The following is a 22,500-nucleotide window of genomic DNA, read 5'->3' as shown; positions in this document are numbered from 1 at the left end:
CCACCCCCCGCAAAGAGGGCCTCAACATGGAAGCCACACATACGCCCAGGTAGTGAGCGGGCAAACAGTCAAACAGTCCCAGATGCCCCAGGCTCTGTAATATAATAATAATAATAATATATGCCATTTAGCACACTCGCCCAGTCATGCCAATAGCATGTACCAGATGCTCAGCAGGCTCTGCTCACACTTACTGGCCTGAGGCCAAACCACACGACCAACAACATTGGACATTCTATGGAACAAAAGCCTTCACTATATCATCCTGGAATATCCAAGGCCTGAGGTCATCTGCCTTTGGCCTAAAGAGCAGAAACCCGGACTTCACCAAAGAAATCGGTAACACAGACATTGTCATCCTGCAAGAAACCTGGTATAGAGGAGACGGACCCACTGGTTGCCCTCTAGGTTACAGAGAGCTGGTAGTCCCATCCACCAAACTACCAGGTGTGAAACAGGGAAGGGACTCAGGGGTATGCTAATTTGGTATAGAGCAGACCTAACTCACTCCATTAAATTAATCAAAACAGGAACATTCTACATTTGGCTAGAAATTCAAAAGGAAATTATCCTAACAGAGAAAATGTCCTCCTGTGTGCTACCTATATCCCCCACTAGAATCCCCATATTTTAATGAAGACAGCTTCTCCATCCTGGAGGGCGAAATCAATCATTTCCAGGCCCAGGGACATGTACTAGTCTGTGGCGACCTAAATGCCAGAACCGGACAAGAACCTGACACCCTCAGCACACAGGGGGACAAACATCTGCCTGGAGGTGACAGCATCCCCTCCCACATATGCCCCCTAGGCACAACTATGACAACATAACCAAAAAAAACGGGTCACAACTCCTGCAGCTCTGTCGCACGCTGGGTATGTACATAGTCAACGGTAGGCTTCGAGGGGACTCCTATGGTAGATACACCTATAGCTCATCTCTTGGCAGTAGTACTGTAGACTACTTTATCACTGACCTCAACCCAGAATCTCTCAGAGCGTTCACAGTCAGTCCACTAACACCCCTATCAGACCACAGCAAAATCACAGTCTACTTAAACAGAGCAATACTCAACCACGAGGCATCAAAGCCAAAGGAACTGAGTAACATTAAGAAATGCTATAGGTGGAAGGAATGCAGTTTGGAAACCTACCAAAAAACAATTAGGCAACAACAAATTCAATCCCTTTTAGACAATTTCCTGGGTAAAACGTTCCACTGTAATAGTGAAGGTGTAAACTTGGCAGTAGAAAATCTTAACAGTATATTTGACCTCTCAGCTTCCCTATCAAATCTAAAAATCTCAAATAGAAAACCGAAGAAAATTAACAATAATGACAAATGGTTTGATGAGGAATGCAAAAATCTAAGAAAGAAATTGAGAAACCTGTCCAACCAAAAACATAGAGACCCGGAAAACCTGAGTCTACGCCTTCGCTATGGTGAATCACTAAAACAATACAGAAACACACTACGGAAAAATAAGGAACAGCATGTCAGAAATCAGCTCAATGCAATTGAAGAATCCATAGACTCTAACCACTTCTGGGAAAATTGGAAAACACTAAACAAACAACAACACGAAGAATTATCTATCCAAAATGGAGATGTATGGGTAAACCACTTCTCCAATCTTTTTGGTTCTATAACAAAGAACAAAGAGCAAAAACATATACATGATCAACTACAGATCTTAGAATCAACTATTAAAGACTACCAGAACCCACTGGATTCTCCAATTACATTGAATGAGTTACAGGACAAAATAAAAACCCTCCAACCCAAAAGGCCTGTGGTGTCGATGGTATCCTCAATGAAATGATCAAATATACAGACAACAAATTCCAATTGGCTATACTAAAACTCTTTAACATCATACTTAGCTCTGGCATCTTCCCCAATATTTGGAACCAAGGACTGATCACCCCAATCCACAAAAGTGGAGACAAATTTGACCCCAATAACTACCGTGGAATATGTGTCAACAGTAACCTTGGGAAAATCCTCTGCATTATTATTAACAGCAGACTCGTACATTTCCTCAATGAAAACAATGTACTGAGCAAACGTCAAATTGGCTTTTTACCAAATTACCGTACAAAAACAAACCAAAACAAGACCATGTATTCACCCTGCACACCTTAATTGACAACCAAACAAACCAAAACAAAGGCAAAGTCTTCTCATGCTTTGTTGATTTCAAAAAGCCTTCGACTCAATTTGGCATGAGGGTCTGCTATACAAACTGATGGAAAGTGGTGTTGGGGGTAAAACATATGACATTATAAAATCCATGTACACAAACAACAAGTGTGCGGTTAAAATTGGCAAAAACACACACATTTCTTCACACAGGGTCGTGGGGTTAGACAGGGATGCAGCTTAAGCCCCACCCTCTTCAACATATATATCAACGAACTGGCGCGGGCACTAGAAAAGTCTGCAGCACCCGGCCTCCCCTGCTAGAATCAAGTCAAATGTCTGCTGTTTGCTGATGATCTGGTGCTTCTGTCACCAACCAAGGAGGGCCTACAGCAGCACCTAGATCTTATGCACAGATTCTGTCAGACCTGGGCCCTGACAGTAAATCTCAGTAAGACCAAAATAATGGTGTTCCAAAAAGGTCGAGTCACCAGGACCACAAATACAAATTCCATCTCGACACTGTTGCCCTAGAGCACACAAAAACTATACATACCTTGGCCTAAACATCAGCGCCACAGGTAACTTCCACAAAGGTGTGAACGATCTGAGAGACAAGGCAAGAAGGGCATTCTATGCCATCAAAAGAAACATAAATTTCAACATACCAATTAGGATTTGGCTAAAAATACTTGAATCAGTCATAGAGCCCATTGCCCTTTATGGTTGTGAGGTCTGGGGTCCGCTCACCAACCAAGACTTCACAAAATGGGACAAACACCAAATTGAGACTCTGCACGCAGAATTCTGCAAAAATATCCTCCGTGTACAACGTAAAACACCAAATAATGCATGCAGAGCAGAATTAGGCCGATACCCACTAATTATCAAAATCCAGAAAAGAGCCATTAAATTCTACAACCACCTAAAAGGAAGCGATTCACAAACCTTCCATAACAAAGCCATCACAAACAGAGAGATGAACCTGGAGAAGAGTCCCCATAAGCAAACTGGTCCTGGGGCTCTGTTCACAAACACAAACACACCCTACAGAGCCCCAGGACAACAGCACAATTAGACCCAACCAAATCATGAGAAAACAAAAAGATAATTACTTAACACATTGGAAAGAATTAACAAAAAAAACAGAGCAAACTAGAATGCTATTTGGCCCTACACAGAGAGTACACAGCGGCAGAATACCTGACCACTGTGACTGACCCAAAATTAAGGAAAGCTTTGACTATGTACAGACTCAGTGAGCATAGCCTTGCTATTGAGAAAGGCCGCCGTAGGCAGACATGGCTCTCAAGAGAAGACAGGCTATGTGCTCACTGCCCACAAAATGAGGTGGAAACTGAGCTGCACTTCCTAACCTCCTGCCCAATGTATGACCATATTAGAGAGACATATTTCCCCAGAATCACACAGATCCACAAAGAATTCGAAAACATATCCAATTTTGAAAAACTCCCATACCTACTGGGTGAAATTCCACAGTGTGCCATCACAGCAGCAAGATTTGTGACCTGTTGCCACGAGAAAAGGGCAACCAGTGAAGAACAAACACCATTGTAAATACAACCCATATTTATGCTTATTTATTTTATCTTGTGTCCTTTAATTATTTGTACATTGTGTATATATATATATATATATATATATAATATGACATTTGTAATGTCTTTACTGTTTTGAAACTGTTGTATGTGTAATGTTTACTGTTAATTTTTGTTGTTTTTCACTTTATATATTCACTTTGTATGTTGTCTACCTCACTTGCTTTGGCAATGTTAACACATGTTTCCCATGCCAATAAAGCCCTTGAATTGAATTGAATTGAATTGAATTGAATTGAATTGAGAGAGAGAGAGAGAGAGAGAGAGAGAGAGAGAGAGAGAGACAGAGAGAGGCAGAGAGACAGGACACAGAGTTATTCACCATGTACAGAGAGAGAGAGAGAGAGAGAGAGAGAGAGAGAGAGAGAGAGAGAGAGAGAGAGAGAGAGACACACAGAGTTGTACAACAGAGTTTATACAACAGTCGAGATACACAAATTTACATACACAATCACACATCAACTAGGTCTCACCATCTCATTGTAGGTGGGGTTGCAAGTGCGGCGCGCGGCCTTGGTCTTCCTCTTGCTGGTTTTCTGGGGGTCTGGGAGGAGGTACAGCTTGACATAGGGGTCAGGGTCTGTCCCTTCCTGCAAGGGTTGCTAGGAAATACACAGGAGGAACGATAGTCAGTATATATCTAAAATAACAGTCTACAGTAGAAGTCTTCAACACCATTACATTCTCAATTAGCATCAGTATGCTGAAAGTACACACGCACACACACTCACCAGGCCTCGTATGTGCATGACCATGATAAAGAGCTTGTCATTCTTGTAGGAGATGGAGAGCTTGACCTCTCCTACCACTTTGCCTGAGACCGGAGCCCAACAGATCTCTGCAGGTGGGGGAGAAAGACAAACAGAGACGGAACATCTGATTATAGCAGAATTATTGTCTCAATGTAGGATTTTAATAAGGTTATACAGTATGAGTGTATGTGTGTGTGTGTGTTTATAGTGGCAGGAGGTGTGTGTACATGTATTGTGTTTATGTGTGTGACGGCCCAGGGAGCAAGGAGAGCTGGATCTACAGAGATAGGTGACTGTATACCTATGTGCTGTAGATACATCTTCATTAGAACGCCAGTCAGCCAGATTGAAAGCTGGAGTTCCATTTAACCTCTAACCCCTAACTCATGAAAGTTGCTAAATGACTAAAATGTAAAATGTCTATGATTGGTTATCACATAGGCTACTATTCCGGTGGCCAAGGACACAGAATGTGTCACGGGTCTCGATACACTGGACTCTGCTTGGTGTGGCTGTTTGTTTTAGAAAGTGATAAAGTTAACCCTGTAGCTATTTGCTGTGCATTACATCTTGTTAAAATCAGGCTTCCAATAGATAACCATCTCCTCTCAGCGAGTCACCTGATGCATCACACACTGTGGGTGGGTGGGTAGGCGGGTGGGTGGGTGGGTGAGCGGGTAGGTGGGTGGGTGGGTGTACCTGCAGGTTTGCTCTGCAGTGTGTTCACCACTGTTCCAGGTTTCTCGTCTCTTTGCAGAGGATGGAAGAAAGTGTAGATGAGGTCACACTGAGATAAAGAGAGACAGAAAGACAGAGACAAAAATAGACACAGAGACAGAGAGAGAGAGACAGAGAGAGAGCCAGAGAAAAGGAGACAGAAAGAAGAGAGGAGGTACATTCAGTTAATGACAGAAACCAACATGACACCTCCACGAGACCTAATTCATTCCTAGGTGGAACATCAACTCACAACAATACTGTGGGCACTATTTTCAAACTGAAAAAAAAGAAATGGGAGTGCTAGCAGTTCTAGCTTGTGTTTACGTTTGACATGGAAGTTGAGCTGTGTGTGTGTGATGTCAAACTGTTCTATGAGAGATACAGTAGAGGGAAGTTCTGGGAAGTGACTACAGTACCCGCCCTGACAGATTGTGTGTGTGTATGTCTAAGGCTGTAACACTGATATGCGGCTTCTTCTAAAAGGAAGGGCTGAATTATAAGAAACTCTCCACTCATAGTGAAACCACAACCACGTACAGACTTGACTCCACATACATCATTCTGACTCCACTTTAATAAGCCTGTGTCCGTGCACATAAAGAAAACTGGCAGTTAAATAAATAATATAGTAACAATTCAGATTCAAAGTTTACATACACCGTAGCCAAATATATTTAAGCACAGTTTCACAATTCCTGACATTTAATCCTCGGAAAAGTTCCCTGTTTTAGGCCAGTTAGGATCACCACTTTATTTTAAGAATGTGAAATGTCAGAATAATATTAGAGAGAATGATTTATTTTAGCTTTTATTTCTTTCATCACATTCCCAGTGGGTCAGAAGTTTACGTACACTCAGTTAGTATTTGGTAGCATTGACTTTAAATTGTTTAACTTGGGTCAAACTTTTCGGTGGCCTTCCACAACAAGTTGGGTGAATTTTGGCCCATTCTTCATGACAGAGCTGGGGTAATTGAGTCAGGTTTGTAGGCCTCCTTGCTTGCACATGCTTTTTCAGTTCTGCCAACACATTTTCTATAGGATTGAGGTCAGGGCTTTGTAATGGCCACTCCAATACCTTGACTTTGTTGTCCTTAAGCCATTTTGCCACAACTTTGGAAGCATGCTTGGGGTCATTGTCCATTTGGAAGACCCATTTGCAACCAAGCCTCAACTTCCTGACTGATGTCTCGTGATGTTGCTTCAATATATCCACATATTCTTTCTGCCTCATGATGCCATCTATTTTGTGAAGTGCAACAGTCCCTCCTGCAGCAAGCACCGCTACAACAGGATGCTACCAACCCCGTGCTTTAAGGTTGGGATGGTGTTCTTCGGCTTGCAAGCCTCCGTGTCCTCCAAATATAATGATGGTCATTATGGTCAAACAGTTCTATTTTTGTTTCATCAGACCAGAGGACATTTCTCCAAAATGTATGATCTTTGTCCCCATTTGCAGTTGCAAACCGTAGTCTGGCTTTTTAATGGAGGTTTTGGAACAGTGGCTTCATCCTTGCTGAGCGGCCTTTCAGGTTATGTTGATATAGGACTCTTTTTACTGGATATAGATACTTTTGTACCCGTTTCCTCCAGCATCCTCACAATGTCCTTTGCTGTTGTTCTGGGATTGATTTGTACTTTTCACACCAAGGTACATTCATCTCTAGGAGACAGAACGCGTCTCCTTCCTGAGCGGTATGACGGCTGTGTGGTCCCATTGTGTTTATACTTGCGCAATATTGTTTGTACAGATGAATGTGGTACCTTCAGGCGTTTGGAAATTGTTCCCAAGGATGAACCAGACTTGTGGACGTCTACCATTTTATTTCCCGAGGTCTTGGATGGTTTCCTTTGATTTTCCCATGATGTCAAGCAAAGAGGCACTGAGTTTGAAGGTAGGCCTTGAAATACATCCACAGGTACACCTCCAATTGACTCAAATGATGTCAATTAGCATGATGTCAATTATCAGAAGCTTCTAAAGCCATGACATCATTTTCTGGAATTTTACAAGCTGTTTAAAAGGCACAGTCAACTTAGTAAACTTCTGACCCACTGGAATTGTGATACAGTGAGTTATAAGTGAAATAATCTGTAAACAATTGTTGGAAAAATTACTTGCAGGCACAAAGTAGATGTCCTAACTGACTTGCCAAAACTATAGTTTGTTAACAAGAAGTTTGTAGAGTGGTTGAAAAACAAGTTTGAATGACTCCAAGCAGAGTGTATGTAAACTTCAGATTTCAACTATAGTCATTTGCATTAAAAATTAACTGTTAATATAGAATTAGGATGACATGGTCAGTCTAGTGGTTTTCAAACCTGTACTCTGGGAAACCCAGTCATTCCATGTATTTGATCTATTCCAGAGTTAGCACACCTGATTGAACAGAGTCAACACCTGAACCAAGAGGTTTGAGAACCACTGGTCTAGTGAATATAGTGATAGCACAGTGCTTTAAATTGACCTTTAAATAGAATGGCAGACACACAACAGGGGTCACTGAGTGCCTGAACCAAAGGTCAGAGGTGACTGGTTACCTGGGCGACCTCGAGCGCAGCGTGCACCAGATGCCAGACGTATCCGTTGAGCTCGTCTTTCCTCCTATCAGCCATCGCCTCTCCTCGAGACCGCCCAATCAAAAACCGGCTGGGGAAACTGGGAGGGGCATCAAAGGCAGTGATGTAAAATACTTTAAAGTACTACTTAAGTAATTTTTGGGGGTATCTGTACTTTACTCAACTATTTATATTTTTCAAACTTTTACTTCACTGCATTGCTAAAGAAAATAATAATGTACTTTTTACTCCATAAATTTTCCCTAACACCCAAAAGTACTTTTTTGAATGCTTACCAGGACAGGAAAATGGTCAAAGTTACACACTTATCAAGAAAACATCCCTGGTCATCCCTACTTCCTCTGATGAAGCGGATTTACTAAACACACATGCTTCATTTGTACATGATTTCTGAGTGTTGGAGGTGCCCTGGCTATCAGTAAATGTAAAAAAATACAAGAGGGGCTCCCGGGCTGTATCACAACCGGCCGTGATCAGGAGTCCCATAGGGCGGAGTGCAACTGGCCCGGCATCGTCCAGGTTAGGGGACGGCTTGGCTGGAGGAGCTTTACTTGGCTCATCGTGCTCTAGCGACTCCTTGTGGCGGGCCAGGCGCCTGTAGGCTGACCTTGTTTGTCAGGTGAACAGTGTTTTCTGTTTCCGGGTTAAGCAAGCGCGGTTTGGCGGGTCATGTTTCAGGAAGACCCATGACTCGACCTTCGCCTGCCGAGCCCAGAGAGTATAAAAGAGTATAAAAAAAGAATATAAAAGTAAAGTGTAATTTGATTTCATTTAAGTTCGCTATCGTTCGCTAGTCCTACTGGTAGGCTAGTTCTGTTGTGATAACTCTGACAAGAAACATTATTAAGGCCCGGGCCATACACCAAGCCAATAACTATAATCATAATTGTAATGATAAACTATAGGCTACATAACTATAAAACACTGGTGAGCATCCACACAAGAGGACATTTTATAGTTGATCATTCCACAGTCCTACACCTGTCAATCAACTGATCAACACATTCCACTGCTTATAATAAGGTGGTAACAAGACCATACATGGGGTCTCTAACACAGATACGGGTTCAGACAATTCAGTGCTTTCAGGGTGTGTTCATTGTCATAGTGAATACTGCAAACAATACTTCAATGTACATGGAGGTCTAATGAAAAATAATATACTAACTTGTATTGAAATGTAGCAATTCAGCAAACTCTTTAGCCTGTGCATCTCTTACAGCATGTCATTGCCTTGTTGCTCAAGTGGTTTGAAGTGATTTCCATTTTTCTAATAGTTGCCAATTCCTGTGGTTATCTCTGTGCAACAATGTAATCATAACCGGCCAAAAGTGATCACAAAAGCACTCTCTCCTCAACTTTCCCCGACATGCATTTTCTATGCTGTAGGCTTGTTCTACATTCAGAAATTAGCAAGACCAAGCCTGCTTCTTTCCCTGAATAAACTATTAGGCCTAGTATAAAAATGAAAATAAATGTCCTACTATTTTTTGTAGCTTTTCCTGAGATTTTACAAGAAGAGTAATGGCCTATTGTGGAGAGGCTTGCTTAGCCTGTTGCACAAGGAAAAAGCTGTAATAGAGTCTAGTGATGTGTAGCCAAAGTAAGAAGCTAAATATTAGCTCGATATTAGGCTAATAATTAGCTAAATATTAAATCAAATCAAATTTTATTTGTCACATACACATGGTTAGCAGATGTTAGTGCAAGTGTAGCGAAATGCTTGTGCTTCTAGTTCCGATAATGCAGTAATAACCAACAAGTAATCTAGCTAACAATTCCAAAACTACTACTTTATAGACACAAGTGTAAGGGGATAAAGAATATGTACATAAAGATATATGAATGAGTGATGGTACAGAGCGGCATAGGCAAGATACAGTAGATGGTATTGAGTACAGTATATACATATGAGATGAGTATGTAAACAAGTGGCATAGTTAAAGTGGCTAGTGATACATGTATTACATAAGGATGCAGTAGATTATATAGAGTACAGTATATACGTATACATATGAGATGAATAATGTAGGGTATGTAAACATTATATTAGGTAGCATTGTTTAAAGTGGCTAGTGATATATTTTACATCATTTCCCATCAATTCCCATTATTAAAGTAGCTGGAGTTGAGTCAGTGTGTTGGCAGCAGCCACTCAATGTTAGTGGTGACTGTTTAACAGTCTGATGGCCTTGAGATAGAAGCTGTTTTTTAGTCTCTCGGTCCCAGCTTTGATGCACCTGTACTGACTTCGCCTTCTGGATGATAGCGGGGTGAACAAGCAGTGGCTCGGGTGGTTGTTGTCCTTGATGATCTTTATGGCCTTTCTGTGACATCGGGTGGTGTAGGTGTCCTGGAGGGCAGGTAGTTTGCCCCCGGTGATGCGTTGTGCAGACCTCACTACCCTCTGGAGAGCCTTACGGTTGTGGGCGGAGCAGTTGCCGTACCAGGCGGTGATACAGCCCGACAGGATGCTCTCGATTGTGCATCTGTAGAAGTTTGTGAGTGCTTTTGGTGACAAGCCAAATTTCTTCAGCCTCCTGAGGTTGAAGAGGCGCTGCTGCGCCTTCTTCACGACGCTGTCAGTGTGGGTGGACCAATTCAGTTTGTCTGTGATGTGTACGCCGAGGAACTTAAAACTTACTACCCTCTCCACTATTGTTCCATCGATGTGGATAGGGGGGTGTTCCCTCAAGTCCACAATCATCTCCTTAGTTTTGTTGACATTGAGTGTGAGGTTATTTTCCTGACACCACACTCCGAGGGCCCTCACCTCCTCCCTGTAGGCCGTCTCGTCGTTGTTGGTAATCAAGCCTACCACTGTTGTGTCGTCGGCAAACTTGATGATTGAGTTGGAGGCGTGCGTGGCCACGCAGTCGTGGGTGAACAGGGAATACAGGAGAAGGCTCAGAACGCACCCTTGTGGGGCCCCAGTGTTGAGAATCAGCGGGGTGGAGATGTTGTTGCCTACCCTCACCACCTGGGGGCGGCCCGTCAGGAAGTCCAGTACCCAGTTGCACAGGACGGGGTCGAAACCCAGGGTCTCGAGCTTGATGACGAGCTTGGAGGGCACTATGGTGTTAAATGCCGAGCTGTAGTCGATGAACAGCATTCTCACATAGGTATTCCTCTTGTCCAGGTGGGTTAGGGCAGTGTGCAGTGTGGTTGAGATTGCATCGTCTGTGGACCTATTTGGGCGGTAAGCAAATTGGAGTGGGTCTAGGGTGTCAGGTAGGGTGGAGGTGATATGGTCCTTGACTAGTCTCTCAAAGCACATCATGATGACGGAAGTGAGTGCTAAGGGGCGGTAGTCGTTTAGCTCAGTTACCTTAGCTTTCTTGGGAACAGGAACAATGGTGGCCCTCTTGAAGCATGTGGGAACAACAGACTGGGATAGGGATTGATTGAATATGTCCGTAAACACACCAGCCAGCTGGTCTGCGCATGCTCTGAGGGTGCGGCTGGGGATGCCGTCTGGGCCTGCAGCCTTGCGAGGGTTAACACGTTTAAATGTTTTCCTCACGTCGGCTGCAGTGAAGGAGAGTCCGCATGTTTTAGTTGCGGGCAGTGTCAGTGGCACTGTATTGTCCTCAAAGCGGGCAAAAAAGTTATTTAGACTGCCTGGGAGCAAGACATCCTGGTCCGTGACGGTGCTGGTTTTCTTTTTGTAATCCGTGATTGACTGTAGACCGTATTAGGGCTATAGGCTAAATATTTACCTGTCAAAGTGCAAGACAAATCATTTGACAGATTAGGAAATGGCAGATCTGTAGTGGGTTTCTCCAGGCTGTGCTCTGTGGCCTACGTTTTTAGACCAGACAATTATTATACCTGGGCTACAACAACACCGTGCAATGAGGAACGTATTATTGTTATCAAGTGAATACACAATTATTGTCCATAGGCTGTAAACTGATGTGATGCAGGCTAATTTGAATAACTGCTCAGGCCAACAGCCTAGACCTGAGTATGCAACTATTTGGGTCTATTCTTGACAGTTTAGAAGGTCTAGAAAGGTACATTAGCAGGTTACTCATATGGTGTATTTTGTCAGGATGTAGCCTGTTGTTAAGACAGGCCTACTGTAGTAAAATATTGGCTTCTCCTCTCCAACTCCCTGCCCGTGAATGCTGTAGCCTATTTTATATTCAGCCAGCAAGAACAAGCGTGCATCTCCCCTCCAATAGACTATTAGTAGGCTAAAGAAAATAGGTTGAAATGTGTCCAACAAGCTTTTGTAGTCTGGCTTTCCTGGGACTCTACAAGAATTAAAAGGAATAGCTGTGGCAGTGAAAAGGCCAGGTACATCATTGCGCAACAGAACAGTGAAGACAGACAGGGTGTCGACTAACTTAGATGTGGATGCATATTAGCCAATAATTAATTAGCTCAATGTTAGGTTTCACACTACAAGTGAATATATCCAGTCAATTTACACAGTGAAAGTAAAAAATATTTATTAAACAATGCTACCTTATATAATGTTACTTACCCTACATTATTCATCTCATATGCATACGTATATACTGTACTCTATATCATCGACTGCATCCTTATGTAATACATGTATCACTAGCCACTTTAACTATGCCACTTTGTTTACTTTGTCTACATACTCATCTCATATGTATATACTGTACTCGATACCATCTACTGTATGCTGCCCCGTACCATCACTCATTCATATATCCTTATGTACATATTCTTTATCCCCTTACACTGTGTATAAGACAGTAGTTTTGGAATTGTTAGTTAGATTACTTGTTGGTTATTACTGCATTGTCGGAACTAGAAGCACAAGCATTTCGCTACACTCGCATTAACATCTGCTAACCATGTGTATGTGTGTCAAATAAAATTTGATTTGATTTGATTTGATAAACTGCAGTGAATAGCCTGTCATTTGAATAACTGCTCAAAAGCCTGTTTTTTTTATTGTGGTGGAAATTCTAACCAAGTGAGAGAGACTTTGTTATTTCTTCAAACAATCCACCTTTATTATCGATTAAGAATGACAATAATTGAGCTGGTCAACGCCATCGATAATCGTTGAGAGCCCAACGAGCAGATTTGGGTTACAGCTCTTTATAGCAAAGTACATCCTCCTGAATGTTCATGACAAACAACAGATGTGTTGAATTATACAAAGGTACATTGTGCTAACAAGCAACAGACAGCAAGATTTACATTGCGCCAGGTTTCTGTCTCTAGGTCATTTACTGCTTGTTTATACTGGATTATCTTCTCAGTTTCACACTCCTTAACACACAGATACTAATGCAACAAGTCCAGTGTTCATCTGCATGTGAGAGAGAAACTGGAGGGACAGTTCACCTGGCCCTGGCACACAGGCCAGCATTACACAGACACTAATCATTCAATGGACTGCAGGCTCTATCACCAAGCCATCATAAATCAATTGCTAGCGCCAAGCCCCCAGCACCAAGCCCCAGAGGCCCAACTCAGTCCCACAGACACAGATGAGACAGTACTGAGAAATCTTATTCGATGCATAAACAGTATTAAAACATAATCTTGCCATTTTCTACCATAGAATGTACGTTCATTTAGAAACAACTCCAACTAGCCTGCCTGATTGGAAAAACCATTTGGATCAGTTATGGGTTTATTCACTGCAGTTTACAAGGTCCAGACACATTTTCCTACAGTTATTTTGTCTCCAATGATTATCACTAATATTACTATTCCTCTATTACTAGTTGTAGTTACTGTTGTTGTTTCAAGAGAAGGGTGATGTTCTGTAAATGATCAGTGTGTGTGTGTGTGTGTGTGTGTGTGTGTGTGTGTTACCTGGGTAGTTTGGATGAGGGGAAGACGAGGCGTAGTTTACTGTGTAGTTCATAGAACTCCTCAAAGCTCCTCTGGACCAACACTGACCCCTGCTGGCCATCTCGCTCCACCTTCACCACAAATGCCTGTGGGGAGAGACACACACACTATACAGTTGATCTTACATGACACCAGCCTTACGTGATACATCCTTTACGAAGGCTGTGGGTTAGGGAGAGACAGTTTGTCTTTTGTATTTGTTGCTGGGCTTATACTAAAGTGTAGGTGCATGTGTGTGTAGCTAACTGTAGACTTACATAGCATTCATTTTCTGGGGCTGTGTGTGTATACGTAGTATATTGTGTGACTGTGGCCTTACGTATTCTTGAATCATTTGCTGGGGCTGTATGTGCGTATGTAGTCTAGTGGACATATCCCTTGCTGGGCCTATATGAACATGCAACTGTAGATTTACACATAGGTTTAATTTACGAGGCCTGTAGGTGTACATGTAGACGTACGTATCCTTTGCTGGAGCTGTACGTTCGTATGTGTCGGCAGACAAAGAGGTTGCGGATGAGTCCATCAGTCTTGAGGGTGTAAACCCGAGGGGCAAAGGAGAGGACAGGATGCTCCTCGGATGAGGCAAACTTCATCTGGGCCAAGTTATGGATGAAGAAGTTCAACTTAGTTGCAACACTGCCCAGACTGGACTCTATCAACCTAGAGAGGGACAGAGAGAGGAGGGACAAAGAGAGAGAAAGCGAGAGGAGTCAGACAAGAGACCACACAGTCTATGCCTGTATGGTTTATACTGTAAGTCTATATAAGGGCAGCGGGTAGCCAAGTGGTTAGAGCGTTGGGTCAGTAACCGAAAGGTTGCTAGATCGAATCCCAGAGCTGACAAGGTAAAAATCTGTCGTTTTGCAGCTGAACAAGGCAGTTAACCCACTGTTCCTAGGCTGTCATTATAAATAAGAATTTGTTCTTAACTGACATGCCAAGTTAAATAAAATATATATAGAATATACTGTGTGCGTGTACCTGGTGAAGTACATTGTAGCATCAGCCTCAGACTCGTGAGGTCTCAAGGCGTCGTAGACATACTTCAGATCATCCAGGTCTGACAGCTCAGGAATGCCACACGACAACATCTATACAGGATACAAAGGAAGACATCAGTGTGTGTGCGTTCGTACACACACACACACACACTCACACACGTGTGTATGTATACGTACCAGTCCCAGTAGGTTGAGGAAGAGGTGTGTGTGTTTGCGGATGAGGTTGTAGGCCTCACAGCACAGGTCCACAAAGTCATGGAAACGACTGGAAGGTTTGTCTCCTCCGTTGATGACATAGGCCATGTCAGAGGTGAACACAAATGGAGCACGGTCCCTGCCAATCACAAATACACACAGATAAACACCAATCAGAAAACAGAACCATCGGTCTGCCTGCCAATCAGAAAAAGACTAAACCAAAAACAAAGACAGTGGTAAATGTTGCGTTCCTCTGTCCTCGCAATAGGGACTACATCGAGATTTGAAATTGAAGTTGGGTATACACTTCACAGCGCTCTCCCGGGCTCACCGTTTGATGTTGCCAAACATCTGGGCGTGTCCTAAAAACTTGCCAAAGTCGATGTGGAACATGTGACCGCTGGTCTTTAGCATAATATTGTCGTTGTGACGGTCACAGATACCCAGGATGTAGGTGGCCACGCAGCAGCCTGCGCAAGAGTAGATAAAGTTCTCCACAGCCTAGCAGGACACAGCACAGGGTCAGAGGTTACAGGTCAACGTATGTACGACGAGAGAGTGTTGGTGTGAGGTTGAGAGAGTGGGCGAGTGGGTGTGTGTGCTTGAGTGAGTGATAGTTTGTGCATGCGTGCACATGTGTCTGACTGTACCTTCTCATACTCGTCCTCTGTGGGGTTGTGTTTCTGTAGCCAGTCAGCCAGGGGACGGTCCTTAAAGGAACCAGTCACTCCATGTTCCCCCTGGATCTTCCTCAGAGTCTCAGCCTGGGGAATCATCTCCACCATACCTGAGAGTGAGTGAGAGAGACGAGAAAGAGAGAGGGAGGAGAGCGAGAGAGGAGAAAGAGAGGAGAGAGAGACACATACACCACATAAAACATGTTTTTCAATCACTCCACAAATGTCTTGTTAACAAACTATAGTTTTGGCAAGTCAGTGAGGAAATCTACTTTGTGCATGACACAAGTCATTTTTTCAACAATTGTTTACAGACAGATTATTTCACTGTATCACAATTCCAGTGGGTCAGAGGTTTACATACACTAAGTTGACTGTGCCTTTAAACAGCTTGGAAAATTCCAGAAAAGTATGTCATGGCTTTAGAAGCTTCTGATAGGCTAATTGACATCATTTGAGTCAATTGGAGGTGTACCTATTGATGTATTTCAAGGCCTAGCTTCAAACTCAGTGCCTCTTTGCTTGACATAATGGGAAAATCAAAAGAAATCAGCCAAGACCTCGGAAAAAAATGGTTGACCTCCACAAGTCTGGTACATCCTTGGGAGCAATTTCCAAATGCCTGAAGGTACCACGTTCATCTGTACAAACAATAGTACGAAAGTATAAAGACCATGGGACCACGCAGCCGTCATACCGCTCAGGAAGGAGACGCGTTCTGTCTCCTAGAGATGAACGTACCTTGGTGCGAAAAGTGCAAATCAATCCCAGAACAACAGCAAAGGACATTGTGAAGATGCTGGAGGAAACAGGTACAAAATTATCTATATCCACAGTAAAATGAGTCCTATATCGACATAACCTGAAAGGCCCCTCAGCAAGGAAGAAGCCACTCCTCCAAAACACCATAAAAAAGCCAGACTATGGTTTGAACTGCACATGGGGACAAATATTGTACATTTTGGAGAAATGTCCTCTGGTCTGATGAAACAAAAACAGAACTGTTTGGCAGTAATGACCATTGTTATGTTAAGAGGAAAAGGGGGAGGCTTGCAAGCCGAAGACACAATCCCAACCGTGAAGCACAGGGGTGGCAGCATCATGTTGTGGGGGTGCTTTGCTGCAGGAGGGACTAGTGCACTTCACAAAATAGATGGCTTCATGAGAAAGGAAAATTACGTGGATATATTGAAGCAACATCCCAAGACATCAGTCAGGAAGTTAAAGCTTAGTCGCAAATGGGTCTTCCACATGGACAATGACTCCAAGCATACCTCCAAAGTTGTGGCAAAGTGGCTTAAGGACAACAAAGTCAAGGTATTAGAGTGGCCATCACAAAGCCCTGACCTCAGTCCTATAGAAAATGTGTGGGCAGAACTGAAAAAGCTTGTGCGAGCAAGTAGGCCTACAAACCTGACCCAGTTACACCAGCTCAGGAGGAATGGGCCAAAATTCACCCAACTTATTGTGGGAAGCTTGTGGAAGGCTACCCGAAATGTTTGACCCAAATTAAACAATGTAAAGTCAATGCTACCAAATACTAATTGAGTGTATGTAAACTTCTGATCGACTGGGAATGTGATGAAAGAAATAAAAGCTGAAATAAATCATTTTCTCTATTATTATTCTGACATTTCACATTCTTAAAATAAAAGTGGTGATCTTAACTGACCTAAGACAGGTAATTTTTAGTCTGATTAAAATGTCAGGAATTGTGAATAAATGTATTAATATAAATATATAAATGTATTTGGCTAAGGTGCATATAAACCTCTGACTTCAACTGTATATAATAGGCGGTGTCAGAAGAAAGCCCATAAAATTATCAGACTCCAGTCACCCAAGTTATCGACTGTTTTCTCTGCTACCGCACGGCAAGCTGTACCGGAGCGCCAAGTCTAGGACCAAAAGGCTCCTCACCAACTTCTACCACCAAGCCATAAGATTGCTGAACAATTAATAAAATTGCCACTGAAAAATGTAATATTGACCCCCCCCCCCTTTTGTACACTCGCTGTTTGTTTGTTACCTATGCATAGTCAATTCGCCCCCATCTACATACAGATTACCTCAACTAGCCTGTACCCCACACACTGACTTGGTACCGGTGCCCCCTGTATTTAGCCTCTTATTGTGCTACTTTTTAATTTGAGTCTAAATTGTAAATATTTTCTTCTTGAACTGCACTGTTGGTTAAGGGCTTGTAAGTAAACATTTCACAGTGAAGTCTACACTGTTGGTTAAGGGCTTGTAAGTAAACATTTCACAGTGAAGTCTACACTGTTGGTTAAGGGCTTGTAAGTAAACATTTCACAGTGAAGTCTACACTGTTGGTTAAGGGCTTGTAAGTAAACATTTCACAGTGAAGTCTACACTGTTGGTTAAGGGCTTGTAAGTAAACATTTCACAGTGAAGTCTACACTGTTGGTTAAGGGCTTGTAAGTAAACATTTCACAGTGAAGTCTACACTGTTGGTTAAGGGCTTGTAAGTAAACATTTCACAGTGAAGTCTAAACTGTTGAAGTCACGGTACACTGTTGGTTAAGGGCTTGTAAGTAAACATTTCACAGTGAAGTCTACACTGTTGGTTAAGGGCTTGTAAGTAAACATTTCACGGTGAAGTCTACACTGTTGGTTAAGGGCTTGTAAGTAAACATTTCACAGTGAAGTCTACACTGTTGGTTAAGGGCTTGTAAGTAAACATTTCACAGTGAAGTCTACACTGTTGGTTAAGGGCTTGTAAGTAAACATTTCACAGTGAAGTCTACACTGTTGGTTAAAGGCTTGTAAGTAAACATTTCACGGTGAAGTCTACACTGTTGGTTAAGGGCTTGTAAGTAAACATTTCACAGTGAAGTCTACACTGTTGGTTAAGGGCTTGTAAGTAAACATTTCACGGTGAAGTCTACACTGTTGGTTAAGGGCTTGTAAGTAAACATTTCACAGTGAAGTCTACACTGTTGGTTAAGGGCTTGTAAGTAAACATTTCACAGTGAACTGTTGGTTAAGGGCTTACAAACATTTCACAGTTCTACACTGTTAAGGGCTTGTAAGTAAACATTTCACAGTGAAGTCTACACTGTTGGTTTTCACAGGTCTACTTGTTAAGGGCTTGTAAGTAAACATTTCACAGTGAAGTCTACACTGTTGGTTAAGGGCTTGTAAGTAAACATTTCACGGTGAAGTCTACACTGTTGGTTAAGGGCTTGTAAGTAAACATTTCACAGTGAAGTCTACACTGTTGGTTAAGGGCTTGTAAGTAAACATTTCACAGTGAAGTCTACACTGTTGGTTAAGGGCTTGTAAGTAAACATTTCACAGTGAAGTCTACACTGTTGGTTAAGGGCTTGTAAGTAAACATTTCACAGTGAAGTCTACACTGTTGGTTAAGGGCTTGTAAGTAAACATTTCACAGTGAAGTCTAAACTGTTGGTTAAGGGCTTGTAAGTAAACATTTCACGGTGTTGGTTAAGTTGTAAGTAAACATTTCACAGTGACGTCTAAACTGTTGGTTAAGGCCTTGTAAGTAAACATTTCACGGTAAAGTCTACACTGTTGGTTAAGGGCTTGTAAGTAAACATTTCACAGTGAAGTCTAAACTGTTGGTTAAGGGCTTGTAAGTAAACATTTCACGGTGAAGTCTACACTGTTGGTTAAGGGCTTGTAAGTAAACATTTCACAGTGAAGTCTACACTTGTTGTATTTGACGCATGTGACAAATAACATTTGAGTTGATAATACTACACACAGGCAAAAATGACAGTAGAGCACAGCAGGAAAGGCAGGCCACAGCACTCAATGGAGTGCCTGAAAAAGCTTCTTCTACTTTCCCCAAAGAAATCAGAAATACACACATTGTCATCCTATAGACATTGTCAGCCTACAAGAAACATGGTAAAGAGGAGATGGACCCACAGAGCGCTGGTAGTCCCATCCACCCAACTACCAGAAGTAAAACAGGGAAGAGACTCAGGGGGTATGCTAATTTGGTATAGAGCAGACCTAACTCACTTTATTAAATCAATCAAAACAGGAACCTCTCGCTCTCTCCCCCTCCCTCCTTACCTCTGCCTCGTCCGGTAGAAAAACATCTGAAGATGACCATCCTCATGTCTAGCCCCTCCTGAATCCAGATTTTGTTCATGGTGCGGATGATCTGCAGCGTCAGCATGTCCTGGCGCAGGTCGTCACCTGACTTGAGAGCAGAGGTCAGAAGATACAGCGGTCACAGAGGTCGAAGGTCAACAAGGGTTCAGAAAGGCACATTTAAGTGGTTTGTTAATTCAGTAGAGTTAAATGTGCACAACAGTGGCTGCATCTCATTAGTCTTAAGTGGCTCTCTGATTCAGTGGTGTTTGAAATGTTTACTTTGAAGATGACATTGATGTTGTCTCCCAGAGGATCCAGGTTCTGGAAGGACAGTTTGAGGGGCACGGCGTTGGAGTTGAAGTAGGAACACAACTGGAGACAGAGATCACACACACACACACACACACACACACACACACACACACACACACACACACACACACACACACACACACACACACACACACACACACACACACACACACACACACACACACACAGTAAAACACACAGGAGCAAACACACACACACACAGTAAAACACACAGGAGCAAACACACACACACGCACGTACACTAACACAAGCAAGTACCTGTGTGTTGATGGCTTTGACCAGCATGCCAGGGTTAAGGGGGAGACGGCAGCTGCTACTGACTGAGAAGAACTGCCTGACCTCCTCCAGTCCCTCTCGAAGGATGGCCTGTCTGCTGGAGGGAGAGGTGTCCCGGACACGTTGGGCTACTTTAGCCAGGATGGTGACCAGCCAGCACTGCCTGTCAAACTCCTCTCGGAGACCCCGACCCACACAGCACAGCAGGCCTGCTAACAGGTGCTGGTACCTCCCACTGAACTGACTGTCCTGCAGAGAGTCCTTCAGCAACCTGGGAGAGAGAGGAAATGTATCTGACTATTGTTCATGTGGTCCACTGTGCAGTACTGTGTACTTTTATTCATGTGAGTATTTGACAAATGTGTACTTTGTGTTCAGGCCCAATATTCATGAAGCATCTCTGAGTGCTCCTCTAGCATCAGTTTAGCCTTTAAATCATAATGGTTAACAGGGTGGACCTGATCCTTGATCAGCAATCCTACTTCTTATGAATATGGGCCCTGATATAATCGTGTTAACTCATTTTTAAGAATAATTTTTATTCATCATCCAGTGAGTTTGTTTAAGTATTTCCCAATCTGTCCAGCAGGTGGAAACATGTTTGCCCTACTGAAGACAAAGCATCAATGACATTGTCCTACATTATAGCAGTGTCATGTATGGAATGCTGTACTTTACTTTTTTGTTGTGTGTGTCTGTGAGCCTACATGAGGTTGTGTGTGTCTGTGAGCCTACATCAGTTTGTGTGTGTCTGTGAGCCTACATGAGGTTGTGTGTGTCTGTGAGCCTACATGAGGTTGTGTGTGTCTGTGAGCCTACATGAGGTTGTGTGTGTCTGTGAGCCTACATGAGGTTGTGTGTGTCTGTGAGCCTACATGAGGTTGTGTGTGTCTGTGAGCCTACATGAGGTTGTGTGTGTCTGTGAGCCTACATGAGGTTGTGTGTGTCTGTGAGCCTACATGAGGTTGTGTGTGTCTGTGAGCCTACATGAGGTTGTGTGTGTCTGTGAGCCTACATGAGGTTGTGTGTGTCTGTGAGCCTACATGAGGTGTGTGTGTCTGTGAGCCTACATGAGGTTGTGTGAGCCTACATGAGGTTGTGTGTGTCTGTGAGCCTACATGAGGTTGTGTGTGTCTGTGAGCCTACATCAGGTTGTGTGTGTCTGTGAGCCTACATCAGGTTGTGTGTGTCTGTGAGCCTACATGAGGTTGTGTGTGTCTGTGAGCCTACATGAGGTTGTGTGTGTCTGTGAGCCTACATGAGGTTGTGTGTGTCTGTGAGCCTACATGAGGTTGTGTGTGTCTGTGATCATGAGGTTGTGTGTGTCTGTGAGCCTACATGTTGTGTGTGTCTGTGAGCCTACATGAGGTTGTGTGTGTCTGTGAGCCTACATGAGGTTGTGTGTTCATGTCTGTGAGCCTTTTATTCATGAGGTTGTGTGTGTCTGTGAGCCTACATGAGGCATCTGTGTGTGTCTGTGAGCCTTTACATCAGGTTGTGTGTGTCTGTGAGCCTACATCAGGTTGTGTGTGTCTAGCATCATGAGATTTGTGCAAGTGGCTGTTCCACTGGTTGTCATAGGTGTTGCCCTACTGAGACAAAGCATTGACATGTGTGTCTGTATGAATGCCTACATGTTGTTGTGTGTGTCTGTGAGCCTACATGAGGTTGTGTGTGTCTGTGAGCCTACATCAGGTTGTGTGTCTGTGAGCCTACATCAGGTTGTGTGTGTCTGTGAGCCTACATGAGGTTGTGTGTGTCTGTGAGCCTACATGAGGTTGTGTGTGTCTGTGAGCCTACATGAGGTTGTGTGTGTCTGTGAGCCTACATGAGGTTGTGTGTGTCTGTGAGCCTACATGAGGTTGTGTGTGTCTGTGAGCCTACATCAGGTTGTGTGTGTCTGTGAGCCTACATGAGGTTGTGTGTGTCTGTGAGCCTACATCAGGTTGTGTGTGTCTGTGAGCCTACATCAGGTTGTGTGTGTCTGTGAGCCTACATCAGGTTGTGTGTGTCTGTGAGCCTACATCAGGTTGTGTGTGTCTGTGAGCCTACATCAGGTTGTGTGTGTCTGTGAGCCTACATCAGGTTGTGTGTGTCTGTGAGCCTACATCAGGTTGTGTGTGTCTGTGAGCCTACATCAGGTTGTGTGTGTCTGTGAGCCTACATGAGGTTGTGTGTGTCTGTGAGCCTACATGAGGTTGTGTGTGTCTGTGAGCCTACATGAGCCTGTGTGTGTCTGAGGTTGAGGTTGTGCCTGTGAG

At 43.2% G+C, this 22,500-nt stretch overlaps 1 protein-coding gene across 1 annotated transcript in view; it reads right to left on the bottom strand.

Annotated features, from left to right (window-relative positions):
* LOC118381216 (phosphatidylinositol 4-phosphate 3-kinase C2 domain-containing subunit beta-like) overlaps window positions 1-22,500 on the bottom strand; it is a 125,272-nt gene that overhangs the window by 5,134 nt on the left and 97,638 nt on the right. The window contains exons 19-31 of the mRNA XM_052473761.1: window positions 20,222-20,510; window positions 19,910-20,002; window positions 19,607-19,736; window positions 15,515-15,651; window positions 15,196-15,365; window positions 14,844-15,000; window positions 14,647-14,756; window positions 14,124-14,325; window positions 13,624-13,748; window positions 7,774-7,891; window positions 5,213-5,300; window positions 4,493-4,599; window positions 4,235-4,363 (exon numbers count right to left, since the gene is read on the bottom strand). Of these exons, the coding sequence (XP_052329721.1) occupies window positions 4,235-4,363; window positions 4,493-4,599; window positions 5,213-5,300; window positions 7,774-7,891; window positions 13,624-13,748; window positions 14,124-14,325; window positions 14,647-14,756; window positions 14,844-15,000; window positions 15,196-15,365; window positions 15,515-15,651; window positions 19,607-19,736; window positions 19,910-20,002; window positions 20,222-20,510 (1,855 nt within the window). The remainder of the gene's footprint in view (window positions 1-4,234; window positions 4,364-4,492; window positions 4,600-5,212; window positions 5,301-7,773; window positions 7,892-13,623; window positions 13,749-14,123; window positions 14,326-14,646; window positions 14,757-14,843; window positions 15,001-15,195; window positions 15,366-15,514; window positions 15,652-19,606; window positions 19,737-19,909; window positions 20,003-20,221; window positions 20,511-22,500) is intronic.

The sequence above is a fragment of the Oncorhynchus keta genome, chromosome 21 (assembly GCF_023373465.1).
Source record: "Oncorhynchus keta strain PuntledgeMale-10-30-2019 chromosome 21, Oket_V2, whole genome shotgun sequence".
Taxonomy (NCBI): Eukaryota; Metazoa; Chordata; class Actinopteri; order Salmoniformes; family Salmonidae; genus Oncorhynchus; species Oncorhynchus keta.
Note: the sequence above shows the minus strand (reverse complement) of the source record. Positions and strands in the feature narration are given on the sequence as shown.